Below are 22,674 nucleotides of genomic sequence, written 5' to 3'. Positions count from 1 at the left end.
GGTTGGAAATAATCATCATTACCAGACAGTGTGCGTTTAGTAATGGACAGAACAAAAAGTTTTAACGTGGCAATTCAAGCTTCTCTTCCCAGTTGGGTGGAATTTAAGAAAATATGAAGGATAGATTTTTTTTTTAACTTCCACCCTTAAATTTAAAACTAGTATTTTTGTTTGGTTGTACCAAAGATTACCCATTACCTGCAACTTGCACAGTGTATGCTGTATTTTGGATTGGGGTGTCCCCATCAGTTTGGGTAGTCTTCAGCTGTGTTGGCCTTTCAGCAATAGGGTTAACTGTGCTGGCAAAACTGGGGGTGGGAAGGGAAATGGATTTTGGCAGCTGTAGAGGTGATATTTTTCCATTGTAGCTTTTACCTTTGAAACCCAAAGAACATCCAGAAAATTGTTCAGGAGGAGAGCTCAGCGTTACAGCATATGATAGCAGATAGTGATCAGAGATGGCTGACCTCAAAGACAGAGCACGAAAACTTTGTTTCAGATGATTCAGCGCTGGGTTGGCCAGGTTGTGATCTCTGAGGGAGCATCAAGCTGGTGTTTGACAGGTGGAAAAAAGAAAAAAGAAAGGCTGGAATAGAAAGATTTTTCAAACCTGAGTTTGGTGCCTGGTGTATGCAAATAAAACACAGACCTATCCCTTTATCACAGGAGGTTTTTTCTAAAGCTTGAAGTAATGACAATAACAGATACTGGAATCTTGACCAGCGTTTGCATTTTCTTTTTAGGTCTGTTTATGATGGAGAAGAACATGGTCGTTTCATGGAGAAACTGGAAGCACGAATCAGAAACCATGATCGTGAGATTGAGAAAATGTGCAACTTCCATTACCAGGGCTTTGTGGACTCCATCACAGAGCTGCTGAAAGTTAGAGGAGAAGCTCAAAAACTGAAGGTAAGAGAAAGCCGTCTAGACATGGTCCTGGGCAGCTTGTTCTAGGTGGCCCTGCCTGAGCAGGAGGCTTGGACCAGATGACCCAAGCTCAAGCACTCTGGGATTCTGTGAAAACATGTGAATGTCTCCTTTTCTCCTTTTGTCTAGAGTATCTCTCTTCTATCTAAAAAATACAATTAAAAAAAAAAAAAGTATCTCCATTCTTCCTGTAGCAATAGATTAGTCATTTGAAGTTTGACAATTATTTGGGCAAACTGGAACAGTGTGGTACGTTAAAAACACGAAAAAGCTTAAAGCTAAGCCTATTCTGCATTAGGAAATAGGCTTTTCCTGGTATACCTTATACCCATTTCTTAAGCAAAAATAAGCTCTACAGTCAGAAGTGCATCTGCTGTAGCAGCGTATACTCTAGTGCCTCATCTGACATTGAATTCTCATTACAGGTAGCATTGTGTCTGAGACAAAGCAGCAAAGATTTGACTCTGCAGTCATGAGGTGTCTGCCCAGTGTTGGCAAGTGCAATGTTAATATTTAAAAAGCAAACAAACATCAGAGCATTGTAAGTTGTAAGCAGGAACAGTAGTGAAAAATAACTACTAATTTCATTAAATACTGAAAGCCTATGTAAACGAATGCACAGCTTGATTCTTTTTCAGTAACATCTCCAGGTTTGGTTGGCTTAACTAGAAGGTAAAATGTTTAGAGGTAGGAATGGAGAAAGTAAAATGGTTACAGCTAGGAATAGGCTTTCCAGGTATTGTGGCCTTTAAAGCTGTGCAGAAAGATGAAAGAAAGGTGAAATTTACCTATTTCTTGAAAAAATGCATTTAGTAGTATGTAGAAAAAAGCCATTTGTAGGATCAGAATGTGGATAAGCGGTAGGAAGGAAACTAGGCAGGCTTCTGAGCAGAAAAAGGATCTAGAGGTTGGGGGTATCCCTACATGTAGGGGCCAGGTGTGCTTGCAGTTGAAGGATGTCTGCTGTGCCTTAAAATATAGGTATTCCACAATTTTGGGGCATATAAAAAAGCACAGCAGTGACTTAATCGGTGTCAGAGAACCTTGCTCATTTTCCTACACAAGTTAGAACAGATGCAGGGGAGACTGCTGTGCCATCCCTTGCTGCAGCAACAAGGTGTGACCTTGATTTGAAACCCAAAAGCAACCTCCCAGAACAGTCACTTGGTGAATGGGGCTGAGTTGTGTGGCAGCCAAAAAGGTGCGGGCTGTCTCCAGAGACCAGCACAGCAAGTCCGCCTGGCTCAGTGGAGTCTGACCTGTTGAGAAAGACCTTTCTGGGAGGTTAGGAGCGCGGGAGACGTTCAATGGGCATTAGAAAAGATGAAGTTATAAATAAAGGGGAGGGGGGAATAATCTTGGAAAGTTAAGTTTTCTGGAAAAGAGGGAAGAACTCTAACTTCAGTGTGCTGACTGCTGCTTTTCATACATTTGTTTACTCATTTAAAGCTACCTCTGGCGTTTCCTAGCAGGTTTCTAGCTTTACACACACAGATGTCCATCCCACAAATGGATGTGTTCTCACAGGAACACCTTTGGGGGGAGGGAGGGAGGGTTGTCCTGACACCAAAAGCAGCATCTGTATTATTACAATGGCATTTTCCATGGCAAGGATTCATCCAGCAGTTGATTGCAGGATGAGGCCATTGGAAATACCATGAAAGAATTCTTTTTTTTTTTTTAAAAGCTATTGTTTCTAGCCAAGAATTCCACATTGTTTGTTTGCAAAGGCTTGTTGCTGTTTCCCATTCTACAAACAGCTACTTTGTTGGTGGCGCACTGTGAAGTCCATCTCTGTACCCTCAGGATCTCTCTTGATTTCCATTACTATGTGATCTATAAAACGGCACATGGGAAAAATATACACAGAAGCTTATTTGAGAAATACTGAACTCTCTTTGTAAGGGTTTCCCCAGGGAATCACCCGTGGGTCCAGTGGTGAGAGTGTGTTTTGTTCCAGCTATTCATTCTCTATTTGATCTTGGTCTTTTTCTCAATACTGCTGGTCTTTGAACATACGTGCAACCAGCAATAAAATAAATGCCCTCTCTATTTCATCTCTAGTATGTATCTTCACTCGTGTGCTTTTAGCTTTGGGGTACTTTATATAATATCACGCTTACAGAAATATCAGCATTCATTGTTTTAAGAGTGCACAGGCTAAATACGAGCTGGATCCATTATCTTCCCCCATTCATGTGTAACACAGCTGCTGTCTTCCCTCTGTACTGTAATGCTGTATTTCAGGTGGCCCGAAGTCAACTTAAAACCTGATCAGGACTGTGTGGCTAAACTTTCTGTCCTGCTTTTGTGCCCTGCAAAAGGCTAGCACTGAACTGGGAACTTTTCTCGGAGGAGCTCCTCTGCAATGAATTTCTCAACTAGGCAATGTTGTGTTGTTTTGAAAAGATGCTGGGTCATTGATTAATAATCTCTATGTATGGATAAAAAAGTAAGTTAATTGAAAATACCTGGGATGCGTTTTCAAAAAGGCATCTCCTTAATTTGGATGATATTTAAACCATAGCATTTTTTAAACCGAAACTTTTTTGCATTTGCTTATTCCTTTTTTTTTTAACTATGTAGCTTCACTATGGCAATTCTCTTTACTTTTAATTTCTTAGATGGTTTCCGAGGAAAATCATGTTGTTTTGTGGTGTTTTTTTTTTTTTTTTTGTTATACATCTTCAACATTTTCATATCTTGTACTGCACCAACATTCTTCCTCATTAGGAAGTGAGCAGTGTGGTGTTGACCTGTTTTCGAACTTATAAATGCATGGTACTCCTGGGTCTTGGAAACCATGTACCAGTCTGACTGTTCCATCTCATAAAGGTTCCAGTAGAAATTAAAAGGTCAAAGATAGATTATACATTAAGATGGTTTAACTTGGAAAACACGACTCGAGGCACGAAGGGGAAAGGATCACAGAGTTACAGGGCTGCTGGCAACCACAAGTAATCACCTAGTCCATCTTTCTCTTCTTAAGCAAGTTCTTCAGCAGTGTCATTCCTGACGGATTTTTATCTAACCTCTTCTAATGTTAGCCCTCCCCCAGGTACTGCTGTCCTTCCTTCTCTAGGAAACTCAGGTTACATGGTTGAAAAGTCTTTTTTAGGTCTACTTTTTGACCTGTCAGGCACAAAAGAGAGATTATTCCTTCCTGTTTTTGCAGCAGTCTTCTACAGGTTGGAGATCGTAGGAATGTTCTTTTCTGGTCTTGTCCTCTGTAAGATAGGTAGCCCCAATCCATCCTAGAGGGTTGTGCTTTCTAGTCACCTCACTGTTTTTACTTTTCTACTCTGAAGTCCTTCCTACTGATGGGGTTGGGTGTTGGGTTTTGTTTTTTGTGTTTTTGTTTTTTTGGTTTTTTTTTTTGTTGTTGTTTTGTTTTTGTGATAAGCATAGTTTCTAAGCTGGGGCAGGCAATCAGTCACCAGTGAAATGGTGTAGAAGGGTTATTTCGTTCATGCGTACTCGTGTGATGCTTGCTTTCTTAGCAACAGCATAGTTCTTCAGTTTGATGTACTGTGATCACCAGGTCCATTTTCAAAGAGCTACTGTAGAGTCGTTTGTTGCCTTCTTTTGTGTGGCTAATTATCTCTGGCCAAATTTAGCACTTCACACCTGCCACTGTTGAACAGCAATTAATAAAAATTTTCTCTGAAAATTTTCTCTGAAAAGACATTTGCGGTTCTAATCCTTTCCACCAACATGCACAGTACTGCCGCACGCAGTCATAAGATCTGTGAAGTTATGAGTGGGGGGGGGATGGGGACACAAAATGAATGGGAAGCAATTTTTATTGCTTAGTGCATTCAGATTAAGGCAGATCTAATTAGACTGAGGCAACTGGCTTAGAGCGAGGGGAAGCTCACCTTCACCCGTGCGAAACCACGCAGGGGATCTCGCTGCCCCAGGATGCGGCGATGACCTAAAAGTGCAGCAGCCGTACAGCGGATTCCTGTGGGGGTTAGGGTAACGGAGAGAAAACAGCTGCGGTGGTGGGTAATGAACCCAGACTTTGGGTGCACCCTCCGGTTTGGGAAGTTCCTAAGTTGCTGACTTGAAGGATGGCTCCACAGTCACCCTCCCTTTCTTAGGGAGGGTGTAAATCAGCGGTAGGTGGGTGTTGGACGAAGGGATGGAGTCAGCAGAGCTGCGCGGGGTCACGGTGGTGCCCTTTGGGTCCATTCCCAGGATTCCTCTCCAGCGCCCTTTGCTCCTCTCTCTCATCACTCTGACACTCTCTAAATGCTAGCAGTGTGATGTTTAAAACCCCCAAACCCAAAGCACTGCTCCATACCACATGTTCCGTATATAGATGAATGAACTAACGACTTGAGCATCCTGTAAGCCCCTTGTGTGATCCCATCGTCTCGTTCTTCACATGTGCCCACCTGTTGTCTGTCCCCCCTTGCTGTGCGTCTGTCTTAGATTATAAAATCTCCTCGTCTGAAAAGCTTCAACGTGTCTACAGAGAGTCTATATAAATAATCAGCTATTTTTTTCAATGTATGGATGTAGACCTTAAGAACAAAACAAAACACAACTCCCCGGCCCCTGAAAACTTGTAGTGTGCAAGGGCAGAATGTATTCTTACTTTTTTGCTTTAGCCAGGATTGATATGTAATTTTAATAGAAGACTAGTACAGCCTTGGCATTATTTTAGGAGCAGTTTTAAATTACCCTACATGGATTCCTTTTTCCTGGTGGGATTTTCAGGATATAAGCAAATAAAATAATCTTTGGAAGAGATGCTGTGCTCCTGCTCGTAAAATCTCAATACATCATAAAGGAAATGAGCAGTTTTTGCACAGGGCAAGCAGCCAGGAGAGCTGAAGCTACTGCAGAAGGGGGAGCAATGTGATGCAGATGCCGTAGAGAAATTGTGTGTGGGGAGATCATGGGATGACTCCTCTTCTTGCATCGCCGTAAGCTTAAAAACCAGCATGGCCAGCATTAAAACAAAAGGAAGCCTGTGAGGCTGGATGGCTCTGCTCGTTGAAGCAACACCAACCTCTCAATGTGAGACCTGCTGTTAAAATTTGGACCAGTGTGGAAAATCATTGTTGCCCAGTATCTTTCAGTAGTCAGTAGGAAACAAATTGGATCCTGAATCAATTTTATATATATTAATACAAAGCTCCCCTCCTACCTGAACTGGTTGCCTCGTGGTGAGCTCAAAAAGGAAAGAGATAGCTGTTATCTTCTGAATCTACCTTGAAGCTTGTCCTGCTTTGCTCTGCTATTGTTGCTGCTCCGTGAACCATCCACGTTCTGTTGGATAATTGGAGAGCATCAAATGAAGTTCCTTCACTAGTGATAAATTCATTAAAAATTCAGCTTGTTTCTGCAATTGTTGAAAAGTGTCAGGAAACAAAGATCTTAAGTTGGTTAATATGATCTTATGCTCCTGAATGTACTTTGAGAGCTCCGAGTCACAGCTCATGCTGTTGTCCATGCTCTGTTACTGATTTTGCCTGTAGGATGAACAGGACTCCTGAAAACACACAGGAACTAGTTCATAAAATTTGATGATGCCGGCTGAAATCCAGCAGCAGCTTCCACTGTACCGTAAGCCTGAGTAAAACTAGAAACCTCTGAGACATCTTACAGAGACGAGCCTGGAAATGAATATTTACAACTTTAGTAGCTGTGAAAAGAGTATTCTATGGAAAAAAAAGTAGTTTTATGGCATGTTAGTCTCAGACTGACGCGAGGCACCTGAACTCTGAGCAGTCCTTCTCTGCTGGTATTTACTTTTAAAATTGGCTGCTTTTGCTAAAGACCTGAAGCTGGGCATGTTTACTTGAAAGTTTGTGTAATTTTTTTTCGGCTATCCCAGCTGGTCTGTAGAAGATGGTATCTCTATTTACAAACTTTCTCCTGTCAGAACTTGAATGAGTATTCAGGAGAATTCCCAAAGTCATCTTTCTACTTGTCTAAATAATGTGTAAGCTGCTTATTTTCTATCCTGATGAGTCTAAAAATCAGCCTTGTTCTCATGTGTATCTTTACTGAGTCAAACTGATACCTAGAGCCATAAAGGGCTGAACTGCTGTGATCTTGCTAGTCCAGGGAACCTACAAGTTTGCAAAGTGGGAAATTATTGAACTGTGAGCCCTAGCTTGATAGGATAATACAGAAAGGTGGTTTAGTAAAGAAAATACGTACCTTTTTTATACCAGGTATATAAAAATACCTTTTTATACCAGCCAGGAGGAGGGATCCAGTGGGAGATGCATCTGAAGATCTAAAAGAAAATATTTGAACTTTATAGGTAAAGCCCACATTGAAGAGTTCTTTTCTTGCTGTGATATTAAGGCGTTAAAACCTAATTGTAATCTATTTAGTGTTGGGGAGGGGAAATTCAGTTCTTCTACCACTCAGGTAAAATAGCTTTTAACATGAGAATCCACGTGAGCATCTGCTACAAAATTTGATCCATTAAGACTGCAGCATTTTGAGGCTGCCATACAACAGTGTTAAATCCTGTTGCCTTTTACTTTTCCGTAGTAGTAGGGAAGAAAATCCTTGGTGTTTGCTGTGTGGCTGTTGGCATCCCGTGTGCCAGAATGGTGATGACTATTAAATCAGCTAATAAACAGTTTTGTGCCATGCAAGAGAAAATTGTGTAAAAAGTGATGGTGTTTATGTACGATTTCTTTTTTGTGAAAAATGTTGTCCTGATTTACATGTAGATGTGCTTTCTCTTTTTTCCTCAATATCCCTGCAGAATCAAGTGACGGACACCAACCGAAAGCTGCAGAATGAAGGAAAAGAAGTAAGCGATACATTCATTCATTCTATCCTTTTTCTGCTTTTCAATTACTTGGCTGTGCTCACTAGTGGGAAATTAGTCTGTCAATAACTGCTCAGCATTAACTGATAACGTACATGGCATTGGTATTAAAATGTGCATTGATTCTATTTCCTGTATTTTGCTTTTCTGCATGAAAGATGAGTTGTGTGAGAGTGTTGGGAAGTGATTTTTCTTTTTTACTGCTTGTGGATTGAAGTCTAGTGGAAGGCAAAACCTGGGAAGCAGGAGGGACTTGAAGCAACAATAATCAAGTTGTGGTCTTGCTCCTGCAGCCCTGAGTGGTGTGAATGGGATCATTCATAACAATACTGCATCAGAAGAAGCCTGACCAGCAGGTCGCAGAGGGGATTCTGCCCCTCTGCTCCGCTCTGGTGAGATCCCACCTGCAGTACTGCGTCCAGCTCTGGGGTCCTCAGCACAGGAAAGACATGGACCTCTTGGAGTGGGTCCAGAGGAGGCCATGAAGATGATCAGAGGGCTTGAGGACATGGCTGAGAGAGTTGAGGTTGTTTAGCCTGGAGAAGAGAAGGCTCCGGGGAGACCTTATTGCGGCCTTTCAGTATATAGAGAGGGCTTATAAGAACGACAGAGAGAGACTTTTTACCAGGGCCTGTAGTGAGAGGACAAGGTATAATGGTTTTAAACTGAAAGAGAGTAGATTTAGCTTGGATGTAAGGAAGATATTTTTTATGATGAAGGTGGTGGGATGCTGGACCAGGTTGCCCACAGAAGTTGTGGATGCCCCTTCCCTGCAAGTGTTCGAGGTCAGGTTGGATGGGACTTTGAGCAACCTGATGTAGTGAAGGATGTCCCTGCCCATGGCAGGGGGTTGGACTAGATGGTCTTTGAAGGTCCTTTCCAACCCAAACCATTCTGTGATTCTATGGAAATGAGCTGGAGAGTCTGGCTCCTGCTTCACAATGCAGTACAGCAGCAATTAAGGTGGTTTTTGAGCTGCATGGGTAGAGGCATCAAGGCATGGGCAAAAAGGAAGTGATTGAGCATGTCTTGGATGTGGTGTGCCTCTAACCACATTCATTCTTCTGCCCCTTCATCAGGAGGGAACATTAACAGACTGGGGGCACTTCAGAGCTGAGGATGTGTGAAGGCACTGATGCTTGAGGGTTTTCAAGTGCCTAAGATGGAGATGTGTGAGAACTCCCAGGGACGGTCCTTCTTGCATTGCTCTACCCATATTCCATATAAATCTTCTACTCTTTGCACCTTTTCTATTTTCCTTCTTAACCACCCTCTCAGACACCCAGATTTAATTTTGCTGAGAGTACACGCAGGCATTACTAATTCAGTCAGCTGCATTGCATTTGAAAAACAAACAAGAAAATCCCCATGTTGGACTGTGTCAGACCAATTATTCTAATGAAGATTAAAGATAAAAATGCACTTTGGGGAGAAGGTGATGCAGCTTCTCTCCTGAATCAAATAAACATACCTCTGTGTTACCTTCAACCGAGGATTCACCTCCAAGAGTAGAAGAGCCTGGGATTTCAAAAGGACTTTGCAAACTCAGTGTGGTACAGTGGAGATAAGTTGGTACTCTAGAGGACAAATCCATGACCTGCCCCTTTGAAAAAAAGAAACTAAGGAGTTTTCTTTTGTATGTGATGGCTGATCCTTGTTTTGCCCTTGTCCAGATGCACAGGTTTTTTTCTGTTGGAGACTGAGCATTTAAAAATCCCTTGTTAGTTTGTGATGGTAAGAATCCCCCTGGGAGCGAGCGGCCACATCCTGTCTTTGAGAAGAACTAGAAAAAGAAAAGCTTGGAGAGGGAGTAGGGAAAAGATGAATAAAATAGGAAGGGGAAATAATTTTTGGAATTCACAGGACGTGCTACAGGGCTGGTATTTTGATGGCTTTGGTTTTGCTGCTTGCTTACTTGAAAGTAGGCTTAGGGAATGCTTCTGCTACTCGATTAAACAACCCAAGGCTGCTTGTCCTCCCTGCTTCAGCAACGCTCTGCAGTGCTTGGTGAGCTCTCCGGTTATCAGAGTAGGCTTTGTTGTCAACCTACTGTTTGGATGGTTGTGACAAGTGCAAAGCAGTTTATATCCTCTCTACTCCGTCTGTTTACTGTTCTTAGTGAAACTTTTTTTTTTCCTTTCCAAAGTTGATAATAGCAATGGAAGAGCTGAAGCAATGCCGTTTACAACAGAGAAATATTTCAGCGACGGTTGATAAGCTAACACTGTGTCTTCCTGGTGAGGAATCTGAAATTGCTCTTTATCTGTATAGCTGTTTATTTTAATTCGCATCTCTTTGCTTTGTGCTTGTGTCTCAATGCTTGTGTTTTTCCTTCTCTTTCCAGTCCTGGAGATGTACAGCAAACTGCGAGAGCAAATGAAATCTAAAAGGTAAATTTTGTATAGTCTGGTGTTTGTATTGGAAGAGTTGAAAAGCACCTGTTTGGTGCCAGATAAATTAAAGAGGTTCTCAAAACTTAGGACTTCAAAATCAGCCTTTCCAAATTAACTTATCTGATTTCTGGCTGGTGTCTTCACAGTCCTGCTCAGCCTCCTGTGGTACAGCCTAGAACCAGGATTGTAGTGGCTCTAATTTTGTTTTGAGTTAGGCTTTTTAATTAAGGTGGATGTTCACTCTTTTTTTGATGGAAGCTCGCTGTTGTGATGCATACAATCAATGCATGACTTGGTACTTATGTGTTATTAAGTAAATTTAATTCTATGAATGTCATAATACAAAACCTGATATAATCTGAGAGAATCCAATGAATGTGAATGGAAACCAAACACGTGAGAAATATTGTGCAGGATGGTAGAAGTTGGTGAGAAGGCATACGGCTTATTTCGTGGTAGAAATAATTGTTCAGAAGAGTGAGCTGAACTAAAAGGACTTTGTGACTCAGAAATCATGAGCTGTAAATCCAGGATTTTTCTCACCCTGCATCTGTTCTGATGCTGAAGGATGAAACCATGGTCCGGGATATTTGCATGGCTGGGATCCTGGGGGACGGTTTGTTTAAGCAGCATGGGACTTTGGAGGCGCGTTGTAGCCCTGGGGGTGGCAAATTGGGCAAAGAGCAGCTGCTGGAAGGAGGTCAACTGAAAACGCGGCAGGCTCCAGCTGAATGCCACGCAGGGAGAGCGATCAGATCCGATGCCTGGTTTGTGCCTGCCATCCATCATAGAAACAATACAGAAGAAACCAGATGTTTCAAACAAGGCGATAACTAATTGGATGGGCGTATTTTTACACTTCCCCTCCTGCCTCCGCTGATCTCTGTGGTCCTTGGACCCAGAAGCCTTGGGTAAACAGATAGGCATTACTCCTGAAAGTTGGGCTGGCCGGAGGAGTTATAGGGAGCTTATTTAGCTGTTCACAAAGCACTCGCTCTCTTTCTCAGAATGGCTTGGTACAGAATAGGGCAGTGTCTAGTTTGTCCAACTGGTTTTAGTCTGTTTGTAGGAACAGCAAGGGGCTTATCCGTTGACAGATGTGGGGTGGGGGAGCTGGAGCTGATCACAGCGTTGTGAACTTTTGAAGGGAATCCACATGCCGCTCGATTCCCTCACTCTGGATAGTGTTTCCAGGGTCTGCTTCTAAGAATTGCATCTTCCCCCCCCCCCCCCCCCCCTTTGGATTGGTTCATTTTGAAACAAATAGAAGTTGAAAGCCACATTTAAGGAAAATCCGAACCCTTGGCTTTTTTCTTTCCCCCCCTCCTTCTTTCTTTGTCTGGATTTGATGGCTTCATTCACCAAACGCAGCACAACATATTAAATATTTTTGTGTCTGCACCCGTTCTCACTTATATATCATTTCATGATAGCCAGCAAGGGGGTTGGTTACTAGTGTGAGTCTCGGGTTTTGAGTACACAATCTCAGAGGAGTAATAGGTTTTGCATTCGGGGTGAATAAACTCAACTGTCCCAAGGTAGACAAAATGAGTTATGTGCTGTTTGCTGCGTGATGTTTATAAACTGAACGCAGGTGTTTGCCAAATGCAGAATCTGTGTCTGTTAACTGGAGCTGGAGATGGGGAACTCATGGTCCAAACCAGGACGAGTGACTGTGCAACCAGCAGAGAGCAGAGATGGAGAGAAACGTTTCATCTGCTGTTGTCCAGAATTTAAGGAAGGGACAGAAAGATTTTTCTCCGATGGCTGGGACACATGTGGCTGCTTGTTGGAAAGCGATGAGAAGAAAAAAATCTCTGCCTCCAGAGATCCCTCCTGGTTCTGCAGAGCTCTGGAGGGATCAGTCTTTTTTTCACCCCCGAGTCACTTGTCCTATCCATATGGTCTCCAAGCAGTAAGAAATGAGAGTGCTTCGTCCTGCTTGTAGCCGAGAAGCCGCTGTAGAGCTGTACGCACCAGAGCAGGGCCTGAGTACTTCCAGAAAAAAACCAAACAACAAAAGCCAGCTCTGACTCTGTTTTATCAAACTGCTGTTTCCCCCATTCGACAAGCGCTCCCGTTTCACTGGTGCCCTGGTCCTGGGGGTACAGAGCTGGGCAACAACGTGGCCCTTCTGGCTGGCTGATAATAGGCATTAGCATAAGGGATGCAATCTGGGCTGAGGTGGCAGTACTTTGGCAGCAGGAATCGCTACACGTCTCACGCAAGAACAGCGTTGAGCTTTCCTCTGCCCCCACGTCTTTTGGACTCTGTTTTCGGCAGGCAGCCATGGACCCCATCAGTGACCGCGTGCTGTCCCCCCCAGCCACCTTTTCGCTGCTCCTCGTTCAACAAACAATGCCCTGAAATATAACAAACCCCCCAATGTGTGTTTATTCCTGTGGTTTAATTTCTGGCTTTCCGTGCACTCCCAAGTTTCTCTCCAGAGAGGTTTGCATTTTATTGCAAATAGTTTTTCATACCTTACCGTAGTGTAAACACTGGCCGGGTTATGGGGTTAATCTGTTTGACTTCTGGTGTTGGGAACAGGACAGGCCACTTCTGGTTAAAATAACTCCCCTGTGGACCTGCCTGGAGTTCAGGCAAGAATTATTTTGAATGGGGATATGAGTGTCAGGTTTGGTTGTTTTTTTTTTTTTTTTTTTTCAGTGGTGCTAATATGTTTCTTATGACTAAACATTTTTTCTCCCCCAAAAATTCAAGGTGTAAGTGGCAGGTGCTTGTGGCCAGGATTAACCATGGGTGTAGTCAGCTAAAGTAGCCTTAATTCTCCCTCGAGGTGACTGTGACCTGGTGTTAGTCTGAAATACATTTTTATAGACCCTGCTAATGCTTCCTAGATGGTTCCCTAATAATTTTTTTTTTTTCTTAAACTTTGACCAGATCTGTGGTCAGATGAAGAGGAGGATGGTCTTGCATTTTACATCACCATTCAAGAGGCTTCCTATATTTCTCTGAACAGGGAAATCCTATGGACTCCTACTTCCTGAAGGCGAAAGAGGGGAGGGCATTTGAGAAAAATTATTTGCTTAGAATAGTTTCCCATTTAGCATCTTCTGTCAGGCTATGAAGTTTGCTTTTATGCAGAAAGATAGGATGAAATTTAAGGCCATTGGACATGACCAAAATATAAAGGCATGCATTGAGCATAGGGGAAGGAACATTGGGATTCTTGCATTTTTAAATTTATAAGCTATATTCCTTCTAGAGTGGGGAAGTAAGTTATTTTCAACATCATGAAAGCCATCTCAGTGGTACAACAGTAGTTGTTGGAGAGGCAGGGGCTTTGTAGAAAATATCTGTTGGACCCCTAATCTGGGTTTGTATCCAGATTGTTTTCACCTGTATTTAATAAAAAGTACTTTGGGTGGAAAGTGTTTTTAACTGTGCTTAGCAGCATTAGAACAGCTGGGAGGAAGGTGGGGTCTGACTCCTGGTATGCACAGGGAAAGAAAGCTGAGCTCTCATGTCCAAGATCTTTACAACACAATAACAAGTATCTGGGCTAGTAGCAGTTTACGGGATATTAACGTGTTAGACACTAGTTCGTCGCTCTATGGTATAGAATCATAGAATTATGGATTCATAGAATATGATAACACATAATGTGCCCCATGCCTGACACAGGCCCCTTGGTCTATGCGGTGCTCTGGTGATCTGCTCACCTTGATGGGTGTCACCTCCATCCATGAGGCTGTTGGCTCTCCTGGGGAGACCAGTGCAGGGTCTTCCTGGGGTTCCCCCATAAGCCATTGTGTCTCTGTGCTCCTCAGTGTGTGTGGGGCTGAGCTTTTTCCTCATGTAGCCTAACAATACTGTGTGTGGTTGCCGACTTTTCCTTCACTCTCTGATATGGTGCCCCAAATGGTTTCACTGGGGTGAGAGCTGCTACTGGGCTCAGCTGACGCTGGTCACTTGTGACCCAGGTGGTCCTTGTCTGCACATCAGAGCTCTGAGTAAGGAGCTGCTACTTGCCTTTGTGTTCCTCTGCTTCTGTTTTAAAAGGAAAATGATGCTACCTGGATGCGAAGGTCTATGTTCCTTTGAACAAAGCTGAGCTTCTTAGATATAATGAATTATTTACAGTTAATGCACTTCTTGGAGGGGAAGTGGGATGGATAATAGCCGTTCTTCTTTCTGCATCTGCCTTGCTTGCTTTCCCCAGACACTACCCTGCGCTGAAGACCCTGGAGCACCTCGAGCACACGTACCTGCCCCAAGTGAGCCACTACCGCTTCTGCAAGATCATGGTGGATAATATTCCAAAGCTGCGTGAAGAGATCAAAGAAGTTTCCATGTCAGACCTCAAGGATTTCCTGGAGAGTATCCGTAAGCACTCTGACAAGATTGGAGAGACGGCGATGAAACAGGTAGGACTTGTGTGCATACACATGTTGGAGGCTTTTGGGGAAGAGGAGAGTGGTTCACAGTCTACTGTCTACTAAACTAGTAGAACTGTCTACTAAAAGTTCTACTTTTCCAGTCCCAAGGCAGTAAACTTAGTTTTAAATATTGAAATAATTTTGTTACTAGGTGAAGCAATGATTCTTCATTCTGTGGTTGCTACTAGAGTTTCTATCTTCTGATTTTTATACCGTTGAAAAGCAATGATCCACTTTTGTCGTTGTCTTCTCCCACCTGTATTTTGCCTTAGGCTCTTGGTAGCCCAGAGTCTGGGAGGTGCAGTCGGGGTGCGTAACTCGCATTTTCTGCTTAGCAGGACAGGGGCATTTGTGCTGCTGTGTCTGGTGGCAACTCAAAGACCTGGAGACACCAGTGGTGATTTTCCAGGTTCGGGGTAAAGCAATAGAAGTTCACGCGCTGACTGCAACTTAATTTCTTTTGCATCTTAAACTGATTTTCAAATACTGTGTAAAATTTCATTGTGGCTTGCCTAGCAGTTGATGTCTGTAAAAGATGAACCTCATTAATTGAACATCCCCATGCGTATATTAAAATGAAATTGCCTTTTCCCACTCCTCTTTAATATTCTAGTTTTGAATTTCAGTAGTTTTTCTTATCACAGCCAGGGAGCATTGCTCACAGTGGCTCTTAAAAAGAACTTTGCTACTTTGATGAAATTCAAATCCACTAGTAATGAAATGTTACCTCTCATGAGCAGTAAACTACTTCCTCTGATAGTGATTGATGGATTGGACTTGTTGATTTATGGGAAGAACTCTTGCTATAATTTTTCACAAGATAAGATTGTGCTGTTAAGTTTATGGTTAGAGGTACAGGCAAGTTCAATTTTCTGTCTTATAAACACCATCCTTTCTGTAAAGTGGTCTAGCTTGAGGATTTCTATTAATTTATTAAATTTACAATATATTTGCTGCCTTACTGTCTTCTCAACTTCTTTCTAGTATTTTGGGAAAACAAACCAAGCCTTACATTGTGTAATAGAGCTCTGGAGAGAAGCCATTCTGCATCTGAGAGTTCAGCAAACTTTTTTGTTAGTTGTTGCATCAAATCAAACTAGTCTTTTTGAATCTGCAGAAAACATGCTGTGACCTGGACATCCTGTCGTGGAGCCAGATTTGCGTGGTGGTGATGTCTGGGATGGCTACAGGTGGTGTTGTGCTGAATTTACCTGATACAGCAGTTTCTAGAACAGTAATTGTTTACAAAAAATACTCTATTTTCGTTCATTACGTCAGCCAAACTTTTTGAAAGATTCTTCCTTGGTTCCTGTGGCTGAAGGAATAGGAGTTTAATTTGTCTTTTGATGCCCAATTAATGCAGCGAATATGCTACTTTAAACAAATAACTTCTTTATATCCTATTAAGGATATGTACCAATTAGAGAGATAAGAGGATGCAGATGTTGCATCTGCTTCTTGTAGTTTCCAGTTTTGTTGTCATGATGCTGGGAGGGGTATTTAAATCTCCTGGCACTGTGGCTGATTGCTTTGATAGGTGGGGAGAGATGCGCATGTCCGGCCACGTTTCTGTGGCTGCTTAGGCAGACCAATTTTGAGAAATTCCCCATCATTTCAAATAGCTTCCTTTGCTATCTTTTGACTAGAGATATTTTTGTAGCTTTGCTTTCTGTCCCTTTCAAATCCATGGTGCGCTTCTTCCCGTTCTTCATGTCCCTCCCTCCTGTCCGTTCTACTGGGGAGAGCTCACGCCCTGCCTGGACCGCTGTTAATTCTCCATCTTTTGCTCTAAAGAAATGTGGCTTTTTACAGCAAAGCTAAAAAAGTTGCACTAGCCCATACTGGCATCTATTTTTCTGCTGTGGGCACTCTCCTGGTGTTTTGCTTACCACTTCTGACCCTTCCTCCTCCTTGCAATATTTGTCACCTGCATAGTCAGGAGAGGCACGGGGCGGGGGGGTGTTGGTAGGGACCGGCTGCTCCTACTCTACCCGAATACAAGAACTGGGGCCCAGTGAGTGAAACCAGCAGGGGCCATGCTTGAAATAAGGGGGGGGAAAGTTGGTTCTTCATTCTGCGGGTGATAGACCTGTGGTGCTCCTCGTGGACAATTTTCCATGTCTTCAAGAACAAACTGGCCAAGTGCTTTTTCTGGGCTCGCCCTGGGTTGCTAACTGAACAGACTGTTTTGGGCTCAAGAACTGCCTGATCTGACAATAGTGAGAAGCTGGGGGGAGAACTATATTTCCTCACCTTGTTCTCATCCTCATTTGGTGGAGTTTGGTGTTCGATTTTGCAATACTGTATTATCTAAACTCCTGCTGTGAGCCAGCTAGCAGCCATGCATCTGAACAAAACCTTCAAAGGGTGTTTTCTTTCTTCCTGTAACAACTCTCACTTCTTTTTCCTCTCTGTTCATTAGACTCTTTGTCTACTTTTCACCTTTTGTCCCTCAGTGTTTGTTTCAACTGCTAATGTTTTGAGCTTCCCTTATGTTTGTTATTTGTTCTTCAGCTCCAGATAGCCTCTTAGCCTGCACTATGGTCCCTGCGTTGACCTGAGCCAAGCACTCTGTTCCTTCTCCTTTCAATATTTTTCTACCTTACACACTTGCAAAAGTTCATCATTCACCACCTTCTGCTCAGTTCCAGCCATTTTGGACTGTAAGGATTTCTAAACTGAGGTCTGGGATGTGGCAAATTTTTCTTTTGCCTGTTGATGTTGCCAGCCTCTCTGTTACGGGTGTATCAGAGCTTCAACATCTGAATGTATCCAACAGAAAACTACTCAAGTGGAAAAGTTTTTTTTGGTTTTTTTTTTTCCCTTCCACATAGATGTTAATTGGGCTGTTGCAAGGGACGTCAAAACCAGATGCACCAAGAGGTTAACACTTAGATGTTTTTAGTTTGCCTACCGATGATACAGTGAAGTATACATACTCAGTCTCCCCTAAATCCCAATTTTCTGCTGTTTTGTGGGAGCAGGGTGCAGACACTAGAAGGTGTTTCCTTCACCCTTTGTGGGAACAGTTATCTCTGAGGTTGGACTCGATGGCTTTTGAGCAGTAAAGGCGTTCCTGCACAGCAGCTTGGGGAGGAAGGTCAACTTGCCACTTCCAGTTGCAAAAGCGGAGTTGGAAACGATGCTGGAATTTGAGCAACGTGCTAGGTTTATTCCTGCAAAAAGTATCATGAGCCGCTTCACCGATGAGAAGTGATGAGGAGCTGAAGCTTTCGGAGCCTCCTGTTGCGTGGGGTCACTTCACGTCGTTTTGCCGAAAGCTAAGGGCAGGGTTTCCACTGCCAGAATTACCAGTATCGCTTCTTGCATCGCTGGGTCTTTTTCCTCGGTCTGTTGGCCGTGATTGATAGCCGCTCTGGAACGGAGCGGAGCTGGCAGGAGGCCTGGGAGAGTCGGGAACTGCGATTGGCAGCTAAATACATTCGGTTTAAATTAGCATCATATAAATTCTTTTAAAATTGTTTGATTTCACCAGCGGGAATGGAAGAGGGCTTGATACAATGGGGAAAGGAAATCATGTTTTTGTAACATTACAAATCTGAGGCCGATGATGACAAGAGCTGAAAATTTCATTTTGTGATAATCAGAAGGATCTGTCTTGGAGTGCTCGGAGCCGTTGCTGCGTTTCTGGCTGGCAGTCAAGGATGCGGGGAGCTCGCCGGCCCCTCTCTTGGAGAGGAAGCCTGTGGTGGGGTGAAGTCAAGTGAGACGTTCCCGGGGTCAGCCGGACGCGGGAACTGGAGGGATCTGACAGCGCGCAGAGAAACCTTATAGTCTCGCTGTACAAATGATGAGCTCTCATTGACTCCTTTCCTCGTGTGTTTTTTTAAATCTGAATTTTATTACCTATGGTTCTGGGGGAATTTGCTGCGTTCCAAATATTGTTCTTAATTACACGGCGCTCGGGCAGATGAAAGTAGCTTTGTGCACTTGAACTCCTTTTGGACTTTGGCCCTGTGAACCTGCGTGTGTGTTTTGGTTTTGTTGGTGTGTTTTTTTTTTTTTTTAAAAAGATCTGAGTTCTGGGCTTGCCAGGAATGAATTACATCTTATTAACACTTGCTGATATCCGGTATGTGGTTTTATTATCTAGCTTAATGTCTGAAATATGTGCGGCATGTGGAGGAGGTCACTTAGGATGGTGCTGCATGCGAAGCGTCCAGGGTAAGTGCAGTGAATGCTGCTATGCAGGGGGCCAAGAATAACCCATCCAAAAGCCATTATCAGATCAAGTTTGTCAGAACGGCCAAAATGTTCAGCGTGCCTTTCACATAGATGGAGGCAAACCAGCATTTTTTTAAACTTTTTTTTTTTTCCAGCATCACTTGGATGCACTGTTGAAGCTGATGTTTAATAGGTGGTGATCTAGTATGAGTTTGAATGGGTTGGTGTTTTGGCTGTGCTTTTTTTAAGGTGATGTTTACTCTTCTTGCCAGCAGGTATTGGTGTCTGCGTTCTGAGCAGTATAATGTGAACTTTGTGTAAGTATATTTTTCTGCAGTGGCAGAAAATATCAACGTGGTGATGTGAGCATATACATACACTTAAAAATGAGGCAAACCTTTGCACAGTGATGTGCACAACTGAAATGCTGATCTGATGTTGGTAGGAGTGCCGTTCTGACTGTCAGCTGGAGAAGATGATGCTCTTCAGAGCACGGATTAAGGGCAGCTCCATAGAAAGACAACTACGTCTCTGAAATCAGTGATTCACTTAGGGTTTGGATGACTTCCCTCACTTCACATGCTATCCCTGCAGGTCAGAGCTGACCAAGAACTGCTCACATACAGCAGTCAGAGCCTAGCACCCTGTGTACTGCCTCTCCCGTTTAACGTGGCCTCTCGTGCCTGCAAATAGCTTGGACAAAGATGCCAAAATAGCACGTGGGTGTGCACAGCTGCTGCTGTACTGATACGCTTTTCTCCAGTATAGAAATTTTCAGTAGCACAGGATCAAAATGCAGCTGGCCTTAGAAAGAAAAAAAATAATCTTGTGGATGAGAAGCAGAGGAGGAGATTTATTTCCCCCCCCCAATTACTTGGACTGGAGATGACAGCTGCTAATAGGCATTCCCTGTGACTGCTGGGATGCTGTCCTGCGTATTTACAGGGCCATGCTAAGGCTGTTGAGCACCCAGCTGTGTGCTTCAATATTTTAGGTATGTCTGGATTTAAATTTAATTCTGACCTTGAGTTCCCTGGATTTATGATGATTGGTTTGAGGATGCATGTTTCTTTGCATACTTTGCTCTATGCTACTGGTTTGTTCTTACAACTGTAACCAAATCTCAGTGTGCATTTTTACTAGGAATACAGAGAAGTAGCTACGTGTTGGTGATGAGTCCTGAGTGTCTGTTGGTTGTTTTTTTTTTAATTTTAAAGTAATTTTGAATACACTGGTATTGTAATAAAAATGCTACCATGCAATTTTTAAAGACTAAATTGAAAGCTTGCGTTTTTTTAAAAAACTGGCTCATGTGCAAGCTGCCCTGCCTGCTTCTCTGCACGATGGCCATGGAAAAAACTGGGTGCACTCGGCTTGCCGGCATGTGGAGCCTGTTTCCTTGGCTCACTGCAAGTGTGGTTTCAAGCACTTCCCTTGGTTTTTGGATCCCGGGATGGTGTTTTGCAACAGCAACTATTGTCCTGTCCAGCAATGCTCGCTTCGTGCCTCTCCATAAAGTTTATCCTGTTGACCTCTTTCAGGATTCCTCTGTGATGATGGTAGTGGTGGGATTATTACACAGGCAGTGGAGAGTTAGAGGGTCTGTGATTCCTGGCCACGGGAGGACAGTGGGCAGATATGACGCAGCTTCAGGCTGATGGCAAGTGCCCCAAAAGCACGTGAGAAATGCGGGGATGTGTTAGGGAGTTCGCAGAATCAAGGTGGGTGAAGGGGAGGCGATGGGGGGTGTGAAAGGCAGCAGGGAGGCTTGGTCTGCAAAGGTCGCACGTCACGGCAAACACACCTCAGCCGTGCAGTGTTGCTTTACTGGTGATGCCTGTCCAGAAATGCGAGGTGAGACTGGTTCCCGTGCCCTGCAGCGCAGAGGTCTCCTGCCATGGGCAGCCGCCCGGGAGGGACCATGTCCCTCGGAGGCTGAGCCGGCTCTGGCACCCACTCCACACACATGGGAGTCTCCAGCTGCAGGTGGCTTTAACTGAGCTGTGAAAACACGAGGATGTTGTGTCAGGCAGTTTATTTGAAACGATGGTGATAAGTAGAGACGTGGCATGTGGTGATTTCAGCATTATTGGGAAATCCTGTCCCCTCCCTGTGCTTCATTTTAAATGCAAACACATGCCCACCACCCCAAGCCACATGAGCGAGCGGTTCCCTGCGCGGCAGGGGACAGAAGGAGATTTTCTCAGTCTCTAGATACTGCCCGGTGGCCTTTTGATGGCCCAGAGAAATGTTAAAAAATGCAGTTTGTGTAGTGTTCTTAATTATCCTCATCCCTGATGTTTTTTAACTTTATGTAATCTTCTGCAGCGCATATGGAAATTGTTTTTGCTTTGTATGCGTATTTTAGAGTAAATTAGATTTTACTGCCTGCCTTTGGATGCGCTGTGCAGAGAATGTCCTTCTTCTGGGTGTCAGTGCTCCGGCAGCAGTCGGTACTCTCCAAAGGCCACGGGAGACCCATGTAAGACTTTGTCTCCCCTGCCACGTGGGCTGGATCTGCTGGTGCCAAGTCTGGGCTTCCGCGTAGTGTTTGGAAGATCCCTGCATCTGCTTGCTCTGTAGGGGCCATATTTTATCGACGTGCCCCAGGACTTCCAAAAGCACCCTTAGATCTGAACTTCCTGCAGGTTTAAGCTGTGTCTCTTATTCCGGAGGTTTTCGTTAACAAGCACAAAAAGTAAAAATAATGTTGTTTATTAAAAGCAAGGAAATTTTATAGTCTTGGATGCAGGCAGGAGAGCCTTTTGAAAAGGTCAGTCTGGTGGCTGGGTTTGTGGTGACTATTTAGACAACAGAGTGGGGATAAGGGGATGGTGTTTTCCCCTTCTGGGCAGGTTTGTAAAGCAGAAACTTATTTTCTAGGAAAATTCAGTAACGAGACCTTCTTAATCTTTGAAACTGCTGCTTGTCTACTTGTTATATTAAAGTATTATGAAAGGAAATACATCTTCTGGGGCTGTTTATATTAGAAGTCTGATGGCTAGCTATGGTCTCAGCTTGCAGGTTTTTGGGGAAGAGGCTCACAAACCAGGTTGGGTGAAGCGGGATGCTGTGGCCCAGTGGAGAAATGATTAATGTTCTCTGGCTGTTGAAGAAAGGTGTTGCTGTTAGACCTGTCTGAGCTCTGAGATGCCTTCAGGTGCCTTGGTAAAAATGTTTATTGTCAGAAGCTTATAATGTGTTTACACCTGTCCTCTTCTCCCCTACTAAGAAAGAGATGGATAAATGGTAGTGACTCGTGTTGGTCACTTATCCTCAGCATCCTTTACTTAACCTCTTTGAAAATTTACTTGAGAAAACTGTTAAAAAGATTTTTGGTTTGCACTGGATTAAAATTGCAGACAAGCCTTTAATAACTCGCTTCTTTTTCATTAAAGACTTGGCCCTGAAGACTGTTTTCTTAACAGCGTGTTGTACGCCATCTCGATGGTGACTGGACTAATCACTTGACACTTGCTGTTTAATTTGGAAGCTTTTTGAGACAAATCCTCGTGAAGTGTCTGCATTTGTTAACTCAATCCACCTACTCTTTTCTTGACTCAGCAGCAATTGTGATAGGTTTTGAAGATGAGATGTGAGATATCCTGACGCCGTTTAGCCCGAGCCAGCGTGGTGGCTTTGTGCTTGGGTCTGTCACCGTCTTTTGTCCCCTGCTTTGCACGTTCAGGCTGGAGCTCACCTGCAGGAAGCAAAGTGGTACCCAGTGAGGTCTCTTTCGGCTGTAGGATGCTCTGCTGCTTGCAGCAGGGGTGAAAACCAGGGAAAGGAGAAGGAGGAAGAGATGTGAATTATTTTGAGAACTGGAAACATTTTTTTGAAGTGGCTCCTGAAGCGAATTGTCAAGCCAGGAGCTTGAGGTTAATGTGATCCCTCGGCTTCCCGGTGGCGTGGGAACGGAGAGGCTGTGGCAGCCGGACAAGTTTGGGTTTAGCGTCTTGGG

At 43.6% G+C, this 22,674-nt stretch overlaps 1 protein-coding gene across 6 annotated transcripts in view; it reads left to right on the top strand.

The window, feature by feature from the left end:
* Positions 1-22,674, top strand: part of EXOC6B (exocyst complex component 6B) — a 307,343-nt gene that overhangs the window by 52,677 nt on the left and 231,992 nt on the right. For all 6 annotated transcript variants that reach the window (XM_075042264.1, XM_075042035.1, XM_075042433.1 and 3 more), the window contains exons 2-6: positions 744-909; positions 7,667-7,714; positions 9,879-9,969; positions 10,077-10,122; positions 14,312-14,516. In XM_075042264.1, coding sequence (XP_074898365.1) covers positions 744-909; positions 7,667-7,714; positions 9,879-9,969; positions 10,077-10,122; positions 14,312-14,516 — 556 coding nt within the window. The remainder of the gene's footprint in view (positions 1-743; positions 910-7,666; positions 7,715-9,878; positions 9,970-10,076; positions 10,123-14,311; positions 14,517-22,674) is intronic.

The sequence above is a fragment of the Buteo buteo genome, chromosome 1 (genome assembly GCF_964188355.1).
Source record: "Buteo buteo chromosome 1, bButBut1.hap1.1, whole genome shotgun sequence".
NCBI classification, from domain to species: domain Eukaryota; kingdom Metazoa; phylum Chordata; class Aves; order Accipitriformes; family Accipitridae; genus Buteo; species Buteo buteo.
Note: the sequence above shows the minus strand (reverse complement) of the source record. Positions and strands in the feature narration are given on the sequence as shown.